The sequence below is a fragment of the Colias philodice genome, chromosome 12 (genome assembly GCF_061535455.1).
Source record: "Colias philodice isolate Cphi_HAF_F1 chromosome 12, ilColPhil1 Martin Lab GWU primary, whole genome shotgun sequence".
NCBI classification, from domain to species: Eukaryota; Metazoa; Arthropoda; class Insecta; order Lepidoptera; family Pieridae; genus Colias; species Colias philodice.
In genome coordinates this window covers 7518346-7539161 of record NC_143097.1, presented here as the reverse complement: position 1 = coordinate 7539161, position 20816 = coordinate 7518346, and the positions used below count along the sequence as shown (strand labels likewise).

At 31.9% G+C, this 20816-nt stretch overlaps 2 protein-coding genes across 2 annotated transcripts in view; one reads left to right on the top strand and one right to left on the bottom strand.

The window, feature by feature from the left end:
* LOC149484161 (ATP-binding cassette sub-family G member 1) overlaps positions 1 to 20816 on the bottom strand; it is a 73388-nt gene that overhangs the window by 18244 nt on the left and 34328 nt on the right. The window contains exons 3-5 of the mRNA XM_089701801.1: positions 9578 to 9698; positions 8023 to 8280; positions 741 to 927 (exon numbers count right to left, since the gene is read on the bottom strand). Coding sequence (XP_089557927.1) covers positions 741 to 927; positions 8023 to 8280; positions 9578 to 9698 — 566 coding nt within the window. The remainder of the gene's footprint in view (positions 1 to 740; positions 928 to 8022; positions 8281 to 9577; positions 9699 to 20816) is intronic.
* LOC149484162 (uncharacterized) lies at positions 1298 to 2415 on the top strand. The gene has a single exon (XM_089701856.1). The coding sequence runs from the start codon at positions 1319 to 1321 to the stop codon at positions 2069 to 2071; it is 753 nt and encodes a 250-aa protein (XP_089557982.1). The 5' UTR covers positions 1298 to 1318; the 3' UTR covers positions 2072 to 2415.

Sequence of the window (20816 nt, the reverse complement as noted above, 5' to 3'; positions counted from 1 at the left end):
TATTTGTCCTACAAAATCTATGGTTTGATCAAAGAGTCCCCCTTTCCAATGTGTATCGATAACGAAGTCATCATAAATGATTACTAACCAGCTGATTTTTTTATTTTCACTTATTTAATACTTGTATAATTCAACGGACATATTGTCCTACAAATTGCGTAATAAATATTTGAGAACCGTCAAATCAAAAATTTTTATCCTTGTTACCTCTGTTGGCTACCACAATCGAGAGTTTCGTACATGAAATTATTGGGCATCTCATCAAAATAAAGCTACTAACGAAAAATTAGCTTGATAGTAATCACTTGCAAAAATGGGCGATGTATCCCGGACTAAATGGAATAAAGTTTTGTTTGCATGAGAGGTTTCAAGTTTGGAATAATCATTGTTGACTCAAAAGTCAAGGACCGAAAATAGCACCTTCTTATTTTTGGGCGGCCATTTATCAAACCTTGTTTTTAATACAAAATAGTGCAATAAACCAAACTTTTATGTGTACTTACTTATATGTATGTTAAACTAGTATTTAAAAACAAGGTTTGATCGATGGCCGCTCAAAAAAAATCGCCACTTCCCATACAAAATCTGGCTTAGGGACAAAAAGTACAGTGTCTCCATTCTAACGTAGTTGGCCGCTAGTTATCTCTTCAAGGAAGAACACTGGTGGGTAGTTCACCATTTCGACATCTATGACGTCAAAAATGACTCTGAATCGATCGCATATTATCTTTATATCTTACCTGGTCAAACAACTCAAAGAGAGACGCGGCGGGTTGATGAATAGTGCAGACCACAGTCCTTCCCTGCCTTGCCAGCTGCTTCAATAACTTCACACACTGCATGGTGGTGACATTATCCAAACCACTGGTTGGCTCGTCGAGGAAGAACACTGGTGGGTTGTTCACCAACTCCAGGGCTATTGATAACCTGGGAATATAATATGAATCATGAGAATTCTGTGTAGCAGGAATGTAAAGATGTGATGAAATGAAGATGACTGTTTCCTGGGTGCTTTTTATATGGCAATGCAGTGGAACAGCGGAAATTTTAGTTCTAAACTTCTTATAAGTGTATTATGTGGGATATTACCTATATCTATTCACTTTTGTATACTATATCTATTTTGTATACTACATTCGCGGGTAGATGTGTACACGTCAACACGTAAAAGTTGCGCTCTTATAAATTTTTATTAATTTAAATACATTTTAAACAAGTTAAGTTTGATTTAAATGATTAACTAGTGTGTAGTACATACCAGCAATATAAATACAACATTCACTCCCTACAATAACAGCATATTCAATAAATCACCACAATGGATTCTCTTCAACAGTCATTAGACAGCATGACAACTATGTTCACCACCCGGATGGCTGAATTTGAAAACACTTTGAAAGGAAACAAAGTGTCACCAGCTTGCAATGCAAACCCCAGCTTGGTATCAGAATTTTCCGAATTTCGGAATTTTGTTCTGTCTACCTTGAAACAACTTCATGCTCAAGTCAACCTTCTCTTCAAACTATATGATCATCAGGAAACTAGAAGTAGAAAGAAAATACTCCTAATTCATGGGTTGCCTGAAGACAATCAAGAGGATACATCTGAGTTACTGGTGCAGTTTGTTCGTTCAAATCTTAAAATAACTGACTTCAGCACAAATAACATAAACAGATGCCATCGCATTGGACGCACAAGTTTGGACAAACCAAGGCCTATTCTTGTAAAGCTAAGTGATTTATCTACTAAAAATAAACTCTGGTACGGTAAAACTGCATTAAAATCTACTGGAATTACAATCTCAGAATTCCTCACCAAGCAGCGGCATGAAGCATTCCTTGCTGCTCGTAAACAGTTTGGGATTAATAAATGCTGGACTAGAGATGGCCTTGTGATTGTGTTAGATTCCAAAGGTGTGAAGCGGCAAGTAACTTGTTTATCTGATCTGAATGCCATTCCTCAAACTAACTCGGAGTTGGAGTCTGATCTGACTTCACAAGCTAGTGGTGGTGTCAAAGAAGCCCATGTTTCACAGAATGCCAGGCCAAAGCGATGCACTAAGAAACAATAAGCGGTATATCTTGTATGTATTTATCTTTTTATTAACTATTTGTCCTCCGTCTGTGTTTAGTGTGTAATGAATTCTTGCTTTCTGTTATTACCTATATGTTTGTAACTGTGTTTGTAACAATTCACTGGTTCTTAAAATTAATTCATCTTTCCTACCTATGTGCCTTTTGTCTCCAATGTATGTTTTGTATGTTGTTATGTGATTATAATATTCATATTAAATCACTTTGTGGTTATTGGTTAACATATTTAGTAGTCACCCACGCTTAATATAATAAAAGTTAATGCCACTTGTGAGTACCGTCGTTTTGTAATTATTATGCATTTTTTGTAATATCAAGTTTCAAAAATATTGACAAAACTTTGTAGGTATTAGTTAGTTCTTTAAAGAAACGAATCTTCAATGGCGGCGCTTATCATTCCCTCTCGCTCACACACGGCCGTACGGTATGCAAAAAAAAAAATGGAAAAATAAAATTACTAAAATGTATTTGATTTTCCCTATAATAGTTTTTATCATAAATTTACAATGACAATTATGCATTTGCGAAAGTAAATAATGTTTTATTGGAATTTGACAAAATATGTTCTTTGGGAAAAGTTGTTCAGTTTTATGGGCTTATTACAAGTATTATGGGGATTTTATTACATTCTGTATACGTAAATATGATAATTCATATAAATACACAAATACAATAACAAAAAAGTTTGTTAACAAACAATTTGAAATAATTAATAAAATAATTATCAATTTACGTTATTTTTATTTTCTTTTTTGATGATCCTACCATCTGTCAAAGTCAGCTTTGGCCGCCATTGAAGATTCGTTTCTTTATTGAACTGACTAATAATGTAAACAATTATTATGACAGCTGTCGACACCTGTCATATTTTATGTCATTTTGACATTTGAGGTACATTGTTCGGCCTAGCTCCTTGGCATTCAGGTTTATTATACTTAAAAATTTGTTTAGGAAATTAGTTCTTAGTCCTTGTTACTTAAAAATATTTTGGATGTAATGATTATTTAAATCTATTTCTTTTCTTCTTTTTTTTCTCGTTGGCTTTGTATGTACCTCTAATGTATTTTTTTTTTTTTTTTTTATTCTTTGTTTTTTATTTGTTGTATTTGCTTATATTGCTGGTAGTATTGGTATTGGTATTACTGGTTTAGCTTATTTTGTGCTTATAACTATAAGTAACTGTAACTAGTTACTTTTTTATGTCTAACTGCAGTGCAAATAGTGATATCTTTTATTCGGCATCTTCAAATAGTAGTAGCGATGAAAATAGTTTTTGTAGTACTTCCTTTCCCTCCCTTGAAAAAACCCTTTTTTCCCATTTCCATGATTGTCTTAAAAATTTAAATATTGTGCATATTAATGCTCAAAGTATCCCAGCACATTTTCCTGACCTTCTTTCATCTTTTGATTCAAAAGTTATCAGCGCAATTCTGGTTTCAGAATCGTGGCTAAAACCTTGCCTATCATCATCCTCATATTCCTTGCCTGGGTATAATTTAATCCGCAACGATAGAGTGGGCCGTGGTGGGGGAGGTGTCGCCATTTATCTTTCTGACTGCATTCCCTTCTCTATAGTAAGTATGTCGCCACAACCCCCACCTGCGGACGCCGCTGAGCACCTCATCATAGAGATTAGCGTAAACTCAACTAAATTACTACTCGGAGTATTCTACAGTCCTTCTCTCAATGTAAATTATTTCTCGTCTTTAGAAACTATCCTAGAAAATGCATCTTCTATTTACAAGCACATAATCTGTATGGGAGATTTCAATACTTGCATGTTAAAAAATGATACTCGATCTAAAAAACTACAAACCTTGGTAGATGCTTGCAACCTCCACTTGCTCCCTCTTAATGCTACGCACATTATCCCAAATTGTATACCTTCCTTACTCGACCTCATCCTTACCTCTTCTCCTACATATGTTGTTAAGCATGGTCAGTGTGCTGCGGATGCTTTTTCAAACCATGACCTTCTTTACCTATCCTTTCGACTCCGCCTTCCTAAATTAAAGCATAAAATTCTGATGCAGCGTAATTTTGGTGGAATGGATATAAATTGTCTCCGCAATGATGCTTCAAAAATCGATTGGGATGTTTTACTGAAGGCTGAATCTGTTGAAGATAAAGTCTCAATATTTAACAATTTTATGGTTAATTTATATGATGTTCACGCTCCTATAAGACCAGTCAAAATTAAACACCTTCCTGCTCCCTGGCTCACTGACGATTTAAAAGCTCTTCTGCATAAGAAGAATATGTCCAAGGCTCGTTATAAGATGAAGCCGTCAGATAGCAATCGAGACAAATATAAAATAATCCGTAATAAATGTAACACAGCTTGTAGAGATGCACAAAGACGTCACATACACACCTCTGTTGAAAACGGTGATCCTGCCAGGCTCTGGAAGTTTCTGAAATCATTGGGAGTGGGTAAGGATAGTAATTGTAAGTTATCTAAAGATATTTCTCTAGAATCATTAAACCAGCACTTTACTTCAGTCTGTTCTTTGGATGTAAATATAAAAACTAAAACCTTAAGCTATTTATCTTCTTTGCCCCCTCCTAATTTCCCACCATTTAATTTTCGTTCTTTCTCTGTCACTGAAGTTGAGAAAACTGTATTGTCCATTACCTCAAACTCTGTCGGTGTGGATGGCATTAGTCGTAAAATGATCGTTCCAATCCTAGACATAGTCATTCCTATCATAACCCACATCCTTAATTCCTCTATCTCATCTAGTGTTTTTCCTCATATGTGGAAAAAGGCTAATGTTATCCCTCTTCCTAAAATAAATACTCCTAACTCCTTATCGGACTATCGGCCTATTTCTATCCTACCCTTTCTCTCCAAAATCCTAGAACGCCTTATCCAACAACAGCTCAGTCTCTTTCTTAATAAAAATTCCCTCCTCGATCCCTTTCAATCCGGTTTCCGCCCCGGTCATAGTACGACTACTGCTCTTCTTAAAATCACAGATGACATACGCTGGGGTATGGACAACAGGATGCTCACAGTCCTTATACTTTTAGATTTTAGTAATGCCTTCAATACAGTGGATTTTGATTTATTGTTAGGCATGCTTCGTTCCATAAACCTATCTCCCAATGTTCTTGGATGGTTTCAGAGTTACTTGGCTGGTCGCCAGCAACGTATTCTTGTTGATAATTCTTTTTCAACCTGGCGCAACATATCTGCTGGCGTGCCACAAGGTGGTGTGCTCTCTCCAATTCTGTTTGCTGTATTTATTAATTTTTTAACTCCTCACCTAACTTCCCTTTATCATCTTTATGCAGACGACCTTCAAATATATACACAGTCGCCTTTAGCTGATATTAACACTGCCATTAATGATATAAACAACAATCTAAATAAGGTGTATGATTGGAGTGTATCCCATGGTCTCAAATTAAACCCATTAAAATCACAAGCCATCATTATTGGTAGTCAGAGTCTGGTGGCTAGAATCAACTGGACTACCTTACCACCTATCTATATTGATGGCGTCGTCGTGCCTTACCGAAAATCGGTTAAAAACTTGGGCTTATATATGGACGAAACTCTGTCATGGTCAGTGCAGTTAAAAAACATCAGTAAAAAAATATTTTGGACAGCATCTAGTTTAAGAAGGCTGCGCAATTTTTTGCCTATTCCCACCAAAGTTATGCTTGCTCAGACCTTAATGCTGCCCATTCTGGACTATGCTGATGTGTGTTTTTCCAACCTAACCCAGGAGCAACTCGATAAAATCGAACGTTTGCAGAACCTTGCCCTGCGTTTCGTTTTTGGGTTGAGAAAATTTGACCATGTCTCAACATTTCGGAAGCAGCTTAAATGGCTACCCATCCGCCACCGCCGCAATGCTCATGTCCTCTCGCTCCTATACTGCATACTATTTGATCCTCGTATTCCTTGCTATTTAAAAGATAACTTTGAATTTTTATCTGCCAGGAGTTTGAACCTACGATCTAATGATAACCTAATGCTAAGTGTTCCTGTTCACTCAACTAAATTTTATAACGCTTCTTTTACTGTTAAAGCTGTGCAGCTTTGGAATGATCTACCCACCAGCATTAGGAAAGCTCAATCGCTTGAGTCTTTTAAAAATATGGTAAAGAATCATTATTTGCAAACCTGCTAATTTTCTGTGCTGTTTTTCTTTTTGTGTTTTATTTTTAGTGTTTTTGATATTGTTTGTTTTTTTTTTCTTTCGTTTATTTTGATTTGAATGTTTTTGTATTAATTTATTTGCTTTATGTGTACACTATCTTCCCATATTTGCAACTGTATATTTCATGCTTGGTACTGGTTGCTTGGAAGAAATTGCTGTTTAGCAATAAAGCCGCCAATTGCTTCTGATATCCTTGTATTGTAAAATTAAAAATTTGTGTGCAATAAAGAATATATAACTATAACTATATCTAATGATTGTTATTTCCTGTGTTGCAGTTCATTTAAATGTAAAATAATGTTTATCCTTTTATAGTTACTTCAATTTATACTGATACTTTTATTCATTTCTAGCAACCTTTGTACTAACTTGGTAATAGGTACTCAATAAATTCTTTCTATTCTTTATAAATTTATACAATAAATTCTGTTAATCAAATTAATGCCATCAATTTCTATGATACAGGCGGAGGTTCGTCCAAAAAAATATAAAAATTTGCCGATTACGTGAAGAAATAAGAGGTAAATAAGGTAAACTGACTGAAGTGGTAAATGATAAAACAGAAAACTATGTTTTGACGATTCAAAAGTCGAATTAAATAAATCTTGAAGAAGTACCTATAATTGAATAAATAAATGTTTTAGTTTCAGTTTGAATTCGAATCCATTAAAATTATAAAAGCTATATGTCATTGTATCCATATTCCTTGAAGGACTTACCATATTTTTTATTTCTTTATTTTACAGAGTTTCTTGACCAGTGGTCTACCTTTAAATAGCATTAAGGGTCGGAATTATTACACTTGCAATACAAGAAAAATGGATTTCGTTCAATTTGATATTTCCTTATCTTATTATTAACTCCAGAACTGTTTCTCGAAATAACTCGTATTAACATTACTTTCAGTTTTAATTATAAGTTCTACGTTAAATACTTCTCGAATGCCATTATTAACAGAACATTATTGTTAATTTACATATTTTTTGTTATTTAATATTCAATGAGTATAATCATTGCCATAAATTAGCGAATTAACTAGAAACTCGAATAATAATCGTATTGTTTTTGTTTTTATATGAGACCTCTCACCCTAATCCTAAATTATTTTAATGAACTTGAAATGTTCATATTATATAATAACACTTGTTATGAATACTAATTACGTGTTTGAGAATACTGGGATTTCATTTATTAATTGTATATTTCACAAACACCTAGTACTTCTCTAGAAATATATGATTCATCGAAACCAATTTACTCAGTGCTTATTTTAGACCTATAATCATGGTGTACACTATAATCATTTTGTCATCACCATGCCTCATAGCCGAAGATAAGAAGCCATATAGAAAACGTACTAAGTCTAACTTCTAAGAAATGTTCACTAAGGTACTCAACAATAATTACCTAATTCCATATTGCATGAACATTTTTTTCATCCAAGTGTCTTTAAATTTAAAACGTAGAGAACAGGGAACGCGCTACGGTAAAGCGAAAATCTACAATCAACGTGTATTACATTTGAACCATTTTTTGACGTGACAACGTCTTATAATTCGATGGAGCCGGCTGCACGCACGAAAAAACATGACTCATGCGGCGTTACCTCGCTCTGAGGCGTTCCATGTAAGGCTTGAAGTGCAAGCGAGAGCGCGGAACGAGCGACAAAGAACCACAACGGACGTTGTCACGTTCAACTATCGTCAGTAAACTGACTTTACAGACAACCAATTTTTTTTTTATTACATAAAAATTACCTCTTCTTCTGTCCACCAGACAGCATATCGGTCCTTGTATGCTGATGTTCCAACAGGCCTAGCTCTTGCAGTATCTCTTCTGATGGTGCCTTCGCGCCCTTCGGCAGTTTGAGGCTCGCGGCGACATCCATCGCTTCACGCACTGTTAGCAGCGGCTGCAATAGATCCTCTTGTGTTATGTAACATGAAGCCTTTTGGAACAGCTGCTCGTCTCGTAGTTCCCCATTCACTAGGAGCTCGCCTGTCACACCAGCTGACCTGTTCAGAGAATCGTAATAGATAGTTATAAGTATGTGTGTACCTGAGCGACATAATCATTTTGTGATTAAGCTTTTTAGTTTTTACACAAAGATTTAAAAAAAGTGTACGTAAAACGGGACGGGAAAATGTGTTATTGGGACTTACGAATTCTGTAGCCAATTTTAAGAATGTATGTTGAATTCAGTATGTTTTGCTGTACAGTTTAGTAGATTTTTTAAATATTTAATAAAATTGTTTTTTTGTAAAAATAAAACTAAAATTGAATTTTAGTTTAGTTACAATCAAGTAACTAGTTAATAATATGAAAATATATTTGTTAAATAGTGTAAAACACGAATTGGGAATTTATTATCATAACAGTTAAGAGGCAAAACCAAACTAAATCGATATTTTATTACCCCTAAATGAAAATTATCATTCTTGGGAAAACATTTGTTAATCTGAGAATAAATATTGAACCTTCAACAAGTTAATGGTTTGGTATTTCTCGTTTCTATAACGTTAATCGAAAACATAATAAAAACAATATCATTATGAGTTTGCGGTTGAAATCATTGCAATTACAAAAAGCATGAATTGTAGATGACGTCATAGTTAGGACGCCACCTATTACGATTAATTAAAGCCAGCAATATCGAGCTATAGAATTTGAGTACAGAAATAAACTCGTGCCAAATTCCTGATTTTCAAATAAGAAAATACGAAACAGGTAAAGGTATTTTTAAAACTTGGCTCAAAAACAAAAGCTAAAAAGAGGTTGTTTGCTTTATATTAAGACACTTTATGATAAAAGGAATGACAAAAACGCGTGAACCCAAACAAGGCTGGGGTAGGAATACAGTGAACCTTAAACTTTATAAACTAAGGGCATCGCACCTTAAATAAATAAAAACGTGTAAGGAAACATTTCATCCTAACACCAGTATATTTTGTTAATATCAAGAGTACCTCCCAAAAGTGTCAGTCTCGAAAGCAATGGCAAAAAAATTTCCACTTATCAAACAAATGGGTGAGGTAGGTACTTGCCTTTCCGATTAAAACTATAATATCTTTATAAGCTTCGCATATTATTTTCTTTTACACAGTACCTTTAAACAAAGTTGCATGCAAACTGGAAATCTGTCATACCTAGGTACTAGAAATTCTCCTTTAGGAGAGCCCTTTGTCTAGAGAATAGAACGTGTACCTCACCTAGTCACTAATTGTATTAGTTTATCGTATTTGATACATGTAATTGTGTAATTATTACAGGCATATGTGAATGTGACTGTGTGTGTTTGTGTGTGTCCCTTACCTGTAACCAGATATAGCGTTAAGGAGTGAACTTTTGCCGGCACCAGAGGGTCCCATGATCGCCACTAGCTGCCCAGACATAAATTTGCCATTTACGCCTTTGACAACTTGACGAGATGTGCCTGAAAAAAGTTATATTATAATACACAAAGACAATGTTTCAAAACAATTTCTAAAAATGAGAAGCTTCCGTCAATTTTGGGGAACGTCGAATATCGGTAAAAAATAAGTTAAGTAATCCTTATCCACGTAAACAATACGTGGTTACTAAAATAAAATCTAAAATTAAATACCTACCAAAGTATTCAAGTATTCAAAACAATTAATTATTGGCAAAATTTCAAAAAACATAATCAACAAAAACTGTTAATGTTCCTTGTGAGAAGATTTTACGTGTTACAACTTACAAGTTACATGAACCAAAATGCATTGCATGATAAAATAAAAATATATCTGTATTTGAAACTTTTTGTGTTTATAATCGTTTACATACGGTTCATTGCTTTAACCAATATTATCATTATTCATCATAAGAGACACCTTATTAAGATTTTATTCTTCGTTTATGATATACGAAACGATTATCCATTTATATATATATATATATATATATATATATATATATATAAATCTATCTCTACGAAACGATTATCCATTTATATATATATATATGTATTTTATTCTATTGCTATGAGCATATAAAAATGAGAAGTAATCAAGATAGCAGTAGCAATATGCAATTATTGACGTAGGACTATAATTTTAACTTGATTGCTGCAATCGATCAATTAGTAATGGTCAATTATGTAAAACATATAATATTATAATGTAACCAGTTTCGGCTTTACCCAACTACAAAAAATATTTACCCACGCATATCCGGGTATAAAAAATCACTTGTATTTTTTTTTCTATTTATGTATTTACTACACTTTATTATGCTGGCACATAAATGGATCCTTAAAATTAAAACTTATAATTTGTCCAGCATAGAAGGCCTTATCAAAAAATACATACATTATTAAGCCTTAAATACGTAGTGGGGAAGATAATTTTTTCGAAAAATTCAAATTTATATGTTTCCTTTCGAAGTTCTATATAATATCTATATGTGTAATCTAAACTCGATATTGGTAACTTATCATAAAATATATATATATATATATATATATATATATATATATATATATATATATATATATATATTTAACGATCATTAACCTGCGATCAAAACAAATAAAACGGAATCGCTATGGATGTTTTTAATTAATTTACATTAAAATCTAATTGAATTAACTAATGTGACACTTGTTTACAGAAACATATATTTATTTATTGTCTTAAAAAACGAAGCACGCGACAAAACAATATTTAAATGGTCGCATTTGTATTTTTTATTTATTTACGTGTAATATCATGAATGTCCACTAAATGTTAGTAAATTTGACTCCGTTCATGATTCATACATTTCTCTACAGATATTTTAGCACCTACTAATGTCTAATATTTCTTTCTGTTTCTGTCTAACATTTACTAAGTAAATATAGGCACGTGTAAATTACACCAAACTAGCCACTCACTACTCAGTCCAACATGGGTATGTTAATTATTAAAACTTCGTTTTTTGCGTGAATAGTTAGGTAGGTATATGTTTTTTATAACTTACTAGCCGCTCGTCCCGGCTCCGCCCGGGTTGACCCGGTAAAAAAACATCATCGTTGTCGTTCGTTGCAAACAAAACAATAATTAGTGTCCGACCGAAACTGGTTTCCAGGCCGAAACCGAAACCGAAACCGAATGTTCGGCCGTGGCTTCAGTTTCGGCCGAAACCGAAACCGAAACCGAAACTCACGTGGTCAAGTATGAAATTTCTAAAAATACTGAACTTTGGTGCATTTTACCTATTATTTTGCCTTAATCAGGGCATGAAATGAAAACACAGTATATTAAATTTGTTGTAATCATTTATTTAAAATATAAAATAAAAAAATAATATTGCACGCCTCATAAGCGAAGCGTTGAGGTGGGTACTACTGTCACTTCGCGCAAAACATCTGATTTTTCAAACTTAAAATGTCTTTATGTATCATACATTGCACTTGTAAGATAATACATACACACACATATTAAGAAAAAACACTATTTTTAACGTTCATGATATTTTTGATGTCATTTTTGTTATTTAAACTAGTTAAAAAACAGTTTAAAAAAGTTCTGTCTTGGACGTCCGTGTGTCTGTATGTGCGGATCCTTTTTCTTGTTAACACGATAGCGACCGAAATACTTTACTAATCGAGTCTTTTTTTTTCTCTTACGCTTGAGTATGCTCAGGAATAGAACCCTTTCATTTTTCAGGGTCTGATTCGATGTGGTTTAATTGTTATTAAATAAACAAAAATAATAATTAATAAATATTTATTTAAAAAAAATTATGAGGCGTGCACTTTTGGATTTTCCAAATTATTTAAATTTTTAAAATATTAATAATAACAATTTTAATTTTTATTATTTTTTCGAATTAAGTTCTCAGTAAAATCAGTCATCCAAATCAAATCAGTAATTATTACTGTTACTTTAAATACTAAGTTTTGGTATTTTGAGATCTTTCTCTTTATTAAAGAGTCTTTAATAGGTACTTTGGATTGGTATTTGTACTTAGAAGAATAATCAGTCTCTTTTAGGTACCTTTTATACAGGGTGTCCCACAATTGGTATACTAAGCGCGAAGGGACTTGTAGTTTTGCATACACTGATCACGTAAAAAATACTTAAACAACAAAATTACGTCAAAAATTGTTTGCTAAATTTTTCCTGATAATCCATGTTTTCTTCTCTAGCTTCGCGCAGTCAGCATATACCGCTTCGCTAATGTGAGCATTTTGTCTATGAAAACATAATCTTAAACAATAGCTCACGTGCTGGTGCCAAAGTTGGGCGGGTTGTTTATTACGGGTGTACACATAGAGTTTTTAGAATTCATCTATTTGAAAAAAAAATGTGTCTGGAATTTTATAAGTATTTTTTACGAACTCACCGTATGCAAAACTATAACCTCCTTTGAGCTTAGTATACCAACAGTGGGACACCCTGTATAAAAATAATAATTATTAATTACTATTACACCCAGTTCCAATCTCAACATAGATAATCAAAAATTGTTTCCACCAGCGTGGGTCAACTAACGCTTTGACAGCGTCCGTCACAGCGTTGCCGAGGAAAACGAAGTTAGGCGAGCGTGAACGTGTGTGAACTAAGTTCACTGAACTTGCGAAATAAGTTTCGGTTTCGGCAAAAGTTTCGGCCGATTTTGGCCGAAACCGAAACTGCGGCCGAAACTTGATTTTTGGCCGAAACTCGGCCGAAACCGAAACCGAAACCGAAAGTTCGGTCGGACACTAACAATAATACTTATTTCTCCTGTAAATGAATTTTGTGAAAAACAGAAACTCCTTCTTGTTATACAAACAAACAACTGCCATTCGACCAAAAAACTTATGCAAATAATATTAAAACTTATATTTACTCTGTGGCTTAATGTAGGTACAACTTTGATGAAAAACTATTCAACTGATTTAGGAAATTCTTACTTACACGGGGACAAAGGCAAAGACTATTTAGTACATATATTGTATTATATTATCTTAGACTATTGTATATTTTATTTCAGGATCGATTTAGCCAAGCATTTTCTAACTTCCATAGCATTCTAGAGAATCTATACATATAATAAATCTGTAGAAGGGTCAATTCTGTACATTGAAAATATTGAATAAATAATTAATAGCAGGGGGTGTTATAACTGGATCGATACCAAACCCAAATATTTGAAAAAAAAAATTTTTGTCTGTCTGTCTGTCTGTCTGTCTGTATGTGAAGACATCACGTGAAAACTAACGGTTTGATTTGGATGAAACTTGGTATAATTATACCTTATTATCCTGGGCGTAAAATAGGATACTTTTTATCCTGGAAAAATACGTAGAAAAAAAATAATCTTAATTTTTCAGTTTTATCCATAGACGTTGTTCTGTAGAACCGCGAACACACGTTGGGTATTATTAGCCTAGCCGTATTTGGGTCCAATAGATATTTATAAGATGTTATTGTCAGAGTTACTCAAAATGGAGAAATAAACCATCCACGCGAAGACCTACATCCGCGCGGACGGAGTCGCGGGCGGAAGCTAGTTTAGACTAAACATAAATAAAATAGTTATAATCCTATACCTCTACATGAATCAGTACACAGCTGCACTCTATCAACCCATATTATACAGATAAATAATTACGTTTTCCGTTGGCTCATCCGCACAATAGTCACAATATGATTCATAGAGATAATCAAACTGTAAAAACCATTCTGTGCTTTATATGAACACAATACATTGTATGTGAATCTGTATCTAATTACGATTTACATTTTATAGAATTGAATATGTCCACACATGTATTTAATGCAAACATTTGTATGTAATATTTTATCTTATTTCCTAAAAACCTATAAAATATAAAAGTAAATAGTTATGTTTGCTCTACATGATATAACAGATAATATACGTATGGTTAAAGTGTAATTTACATAAATGAATCAATAAATTCTCTCGAGTCCCTTTAGTACTTTCAATAATAAAAAAAATATCCATCCAGTGCTAACTGCTATAGTTTATTGATAAGCTTCCAAAGAAAAATATAAGTACATTACAAATTGTTCGCAATAACAATATATGTATTTACTTTCCTTATAATAAATAAAAATCATAAAGGCCCTTCTACATAGTTCTACACTGTAGAACACGAGATAAAACAACAGATTACACTAAAGTAAATATTAACTACGTAAAAACGCACGTCGCATGAAATTCAATATGACCTTTGACCCGTATCTAAGAATAATAATAAAAACAATATTTAACTATTGACTAAATCGCGATGTTAAACGTGTGTCGATAAGAAGGGCAAGTTCACTTGATATTTGAACTTGTTGCGCAAAATTTAGGTCACTGCCAGTTTCGTCTAGACGTTATCGATTATTATTAATGTTCGCGTATTAGTTTAACAACAAATTTATTTACACCTTTTAGATCGTCATTTACTTATCAATATTAGCATTCTATTTCAATATTTGAGCAACAAATTTTCATTTCCAAATCGAATTAAAAATTCAGCAACACAAATTAAAAACAAGGTCAATAACCAAATTTAGAAATCGAAAATGTGTTAGTGCTTTTTATATCGTAAGTTGAAATGCATCCAGAAAATTTAGAAGCTGAAAAGAGAGCTTTTATAGATATTTATCCGTAAGAATGTTTTAAAGCACAGATTCAAGTAATATAATGTACTGAATATTGTATTATAAACGACTTCTAGTATCAACTGCAATACTGAACAAATTGTAAGTAATAAAGTTGAGATCGTAATCCATTGCGACAGCCAAATAATGAACCTTTTATTTGCTATCTCGACATATAATTGCAAAACAAATTCCAATGAGTATGTAAATTTATCATTCGCAAACAAACCATTCACAGATTTAGATGTGTCTAGATAAATAACAAATGGACCTTCTATAACTACCTAATCAATAACGTAATTTGAAAACTATGTTTGATCTATTTTAAAACCAGATAGACATAGACAGATTATTAACATAGTTATTAATGGTATTTGGTATCTATTTTCGTCTGAAAAATAGGTTCAATCAGATTTCACAAAATATATAAGGTATTGTTGATTGTGCAAATTTTTTGCTCGTATTACACACATAACCTACCTATGTTAGATAAAAAAAATCGGAGGCTCTATTTCTATTTCTTCTGTACAAAATCAAGAATGATACAGAAAATATAATTTTATCATCAACCATTTTTAAGGACTTTTACAGCAAAAGTTGATTGTACATATTAGGTACGTAAGTATATTACATAAATATACGATCAGTTTGATAATAAATAATAATACAACAATGATACGAACTGATATTATGTACTGATCAACCTGACCCTAAAATTAACTTGTAGGTCGAAGTATTGTTACAATAAACAATGTACCTACGTGATATGTCCGTTATTAAAATGCGTAACATGTTTACCCCTTTTATATATGTTTTTTTTGTGTCTTTATCAATTAATTTCACCGAATTGTGAGCAATGCGGTGTTCCAGAGGACCCGCATGTATTGATGGAATGTTCCCGTAATGCAGCCTACCGATTATCCGAGTGTAGCAACTAAATAAAGATTTAAAAAAAAATGAAACTTTTTATTTGTTTTTGTAAAACTAAACAGTGAAATCAAAAGTGGAAATTATTTTGCTAATTACAAGAGAGAGACATAAATGACACTAAATTTCTTTCTTTCTTTAACGTTAATTTGGAATTTTTAAATACATATTATGAGAAGTAATACTAGTATACGTAGTACGTACTATATACGTAAAAAAATTACATAAAACAATAAATCAAGGTTGAGGATATCTCATATCACAATTAGAATAAAATAATAATAACAGTTGTGATAATTTCTAATTATCATTACCGTGTTTGACGGTCACTTGATAAAATAGTCAATTATTTGTTATTGGCGGATAATTATAGGAAAATTTTAGTTCACACATGTACAAGGAAAAATTTAAAATACCATTTAGTATAATTACTGAATAAATACTAGATTTGATTGATAAAAAGTTTCCTATCAGTAACCTGTAACCATCATTAGATTTTGATAAACGCGATTATCGAATTTATTTTGGATTATCTATAATCCCAACCAAATATTTGTTATCTAATAATTATTCTGTAATAGTATTTTGATTTATAACACTTTTCCAGATTTTTTAGTTTGGTCCCTTAACAAAATCATCTTCCAGTGTAGGCTTAGATCATTAGGTGATGTTCAAAAATTAAATAATATTTGACTAAACTACGAGATGCTTTTACCCTCCGATGAAGAAGATTCATAAGTCATAACTATTAAACTTATAAAAGTATAAATATAATAAGTATAAATATACAAGCTATTTATTTAAAACTCAAATTATCAAGTAAATTCCATAAATAGGCAATCATTGAGTTATATCCGGAGTGCATTTAAACATGCACCTAATGTTTGCTTTGTAAAATGTTTAATTTAATTTCGCTACTAAAACAAGACTTAGTTTATGGGTAATTTAGTAAGAGACAAAATTAAATTAGCACAATATATATAATAATGATTAGAACTAGTTTAAAACTGGTCGATGTACCGTTGTGTTTGATGAAACATTGAAACACCTAATGCATGTGTTTTGGATGCAATATGTTTAGAATAACGGTTAGTTGATTAATTAAAAATCTGTACTTATAATATTATAAAGCTGAAGTTTGTTTGTTTGAACTCGCTAATCTCGAAAACTACTGGTCCGATTTTAAAAATTATTTCGGTGTTAGATAGCACATTTATCGAGGAAGACTACAGGCTACAGCTATAGATCATCACGCTACGACCAACAGGAGTGAAGCCACGGGGGTGAAACCGCGGAGAGCCTGCCGTATTTATTTATTATAGCTAAATAAATAAATACGGCAAAAATAGGTATACCTTACTAATTCAATACATGGCATCTCACGCTTCAGCCATTTTTACCATCAAAATTGTGATAAAAAAAATATTCCCACAGCTAAATATTATGTTCATAAAAACAACCAATTTCAATTTATTATCTTTTATAAATATTATCATACTATGTATGTGGAAATAAGGCACTTTAAGTTATTAATCTACGGAAGTAGGCAATGAAAAAAAATTATACTAGAACAATATTCCCACATAAAGTTTTATTTGTTTCACTGTATAAGGTTGTAAATATTTCATCCGGTTCAAAAACTTACTAATTATAATATAAAGTAGATTATATAAAAATAATACAATTATATGAATTCCTTCATTTAAATGTACATATACTTGAGTAAACATATTTGAATTAAATGTCACAACTAATTGAATTTTATGGCATTTTATAAATACTAAGTACATATAATAAATCTTCAATAAATTATGGATAAATAAAAAGATTCCAGTTTGTTTCAATTATGCGACACAACCTTTGTAAATAAGGAATATTATACAGACTTGTTTATTATTGAATTAATTACAATAAAATACATACCCTATTGTAATTTATATACTTAAGTAACTAGCGGTCCGCCCCGGCTTCGCCTGTGGTACTTACGTTTTCTCTACATAAAAACCATCCTCGTACTTCAAGGAATATAATAAAAAAAGAATTATCGAAATCGGTTCAGCCGTTCTCGAGTTATGCGCTTACCAACACATTTTGCGATTCATTTATATATATACTAGCGGTCCGCCCCGGCTTCGCCCGTGGTACATATGAAAAATAGATGTTGGCCGATTCTCAGACTTACCCGATATGCACAGAAAATTTCATGAGAATCGGTCCACCCGTTTCGGAGGAGTATGCAGACTAACATTGTGACACGAGAATTTTATATATATATATATATAAGATTGTAGGTATCTCGCGAAGCAGATATCGCTTATTTAATAAAATATCTATGGAATATGGAATTCGATGCGAAAAGTAACTGTTTTAACAAATTGTTGTACCTATAAAATATTTGAAAGTATTTATGGGTGAATCCGCGGAGCACAACATAATTGAATTCAGGGTTTTTTTACATAGTTTTTAGGAGAAGTTCCATGTTCCTTCATTTACGAGTACCTAACTGTGATAAAATTTCCTTTGCGTGCTAGGTAGTTACTGATTATCCTATACAAATGAAGTCTTCGCATCTGTATGTCTGTCTTACTTTTTACCATAAGAATAAGGTGCATTAATGTAATTCCGGATGACGGGGTAAATGCATACGTAACTATATTGATTGATTAAACAAATATGAATAATATTGTTATCAAACCCTTTTATTTTGCGATGCCTTCACGATACCAAGTTATTATTTTGTGACGATATCACTACATAGTATAAAACAAAGTCGCTTTCTCTGTCCCTATGTCCCTTTGTATGCTTAAATCTTTAAAACTACGCAACGGATTTGTATGCGGTTTTTTTTAATAGATAAAGTGATTAAAGAGGAAAGTAGTTAGTATATAATTTATTAGGTTTTAGACAAAGCGGGCGAAGCCGCGGGCGGTAAGCTAGTTCACAATAAAACGATGCTCTGAAGTTGTATTCACAATTTTCCGAATTGCCCGACATCCGGAATTCCGCAATTGGAATAGGTATAGTGTAAAACCTTCATCACGAAGCTATTCCAGAAGAAGAAGAAATTTTTCCTTATCATAGCTGTATCTAAGCCTTAACAGCTTTTTAACCCACTTCAAAAAAAGGAGGAGGTTATATTATTACAACTACTAGTACAGTGTTATATTATTATCTGTGGACACAGAACAGTCCTTTGGGATATTATGATATATTATGTATTTAGATATAAGTTACATATTATGTAAAATTAAATTGTAATGTTGACATGATTTTAAAAGAGCAACTATGGAGTTTCTTGTTGGTTCTTGTTGGTCCACAGATACCTACTGCTTTCCGAATCGGTGGCAATTGTTAAAAATATGTAATGACGATTCGAAAGTGCTTCTAAAAGAAGTCTTCTAATTGAATAAATAAATGTTTGAGTTTGAGTATGAGTTTGAATTTTGTGTTACAACTAATAGCAGTTTCTAGTTCTCTAAAGATTAAAATCTCAATTACAATGACCTTCTTTACTGACTACATGATGGATCGGTCAAACAGTTCTGATTCAGCAGATTTTAAAGTCAGTCAATCAATGAAATAGATTCAAATCTATTCATTAATACGATAATAATTCAAATGAATATCTGAATCTATCTATCTATACATAATCCATCTATACAGTATAAAACGTAGTAAATTAAAAAATAATAATTGAGATTCGCACAACATAATAAGTAATAATAGGTACTTAATACAAATTCGTATTCTAATGCATATTAATTTATGTCTTTTACTGATTTAATTTTAACTAAGGCGGTCCCTAGATTTATTTCTAAACTATCTTCTATAAAAACTAATACGAGGATCTCAAATATTGATTAAATACATTGTTAAAAAAAATAACCACTATTTTAAAGAATTTCCTATACGTATGTCTATCGTTTTTCTAACTTGTCGGGGATTTCGTTTCATATACTTGTATCTCATAGAAAATGCAAGACACCAACATCTTAGTCATTTAGTTGTTTTCTAGAATTAATAAATATGCAATGAATGTATATAAAAAGCGTGTCATTCTTGATTTATTGTTAAATAATATCCATATGTATGTTTCCCGCTCACACCGGTCAAAACTGCATTTATATTTTCAATTTTACCATATTAAATCTCCGCGTATTGCACTTGATACAAAAATTAAAGCTGCAGGCCATAAATTAGGTACCTACTTCAAATTATCATAAGCAAAATATAAAAGTAACCTAAATATCTTAATTAGAGCAAAAACCGCTTAATTTACTTACAGATAGATAGAGATTACTTGTATTTTTTATCTTCTGAATAAAATATTATTATCAATTTAAGTATACATACAACATTTTAATTAGTATTATTATAATATTTAGGTATATAGTAAATCGCAACATAATATTAAAAAGTTCTTACCAAATTATGATATGAATTTAGGATCTAAATTAAATTTAAAAAACATGAATGCCTTAAATGTATCAACACATTAAAATTATTGGCCATTAAAGTAATCGTACCACATTTTTAAAAAGTGACATAATAAATTTTAATTCAATTAAAACTGTAAGATCATAGATAACTTCGTTTATAACTACGACTTAAATTTATATTATTCGCACATAATATGGAAATCTCAAAACGTTACAAAACTACATAATAATTTATGATGGAAATAAAAAGCTTAAACCTTTAAACCTGTTAATAAAGCCTAATTAATAATTAAATGATACAGTTACGTCGGTAGAAAAAATGTTGCACCTCATGTAGGTATATATGAATGAACGATTGTATTGTTTTTACAATATGTCTATTATAGTCTATGTATACACTAATAAGTACTTAACAAAAATAAAGCACATTTCAGAACCCTAAGGGTGCTTTTCCACCAATAATATGCGAGAATGTGTAGCGAGGAATGTGTTTGTAAATAACCAATCATAACACTTCAAACTAAATAACTGCGTTTTAAACAACCGACTTCAAACTTGCACTTGCAACATTTACAAATACAGACA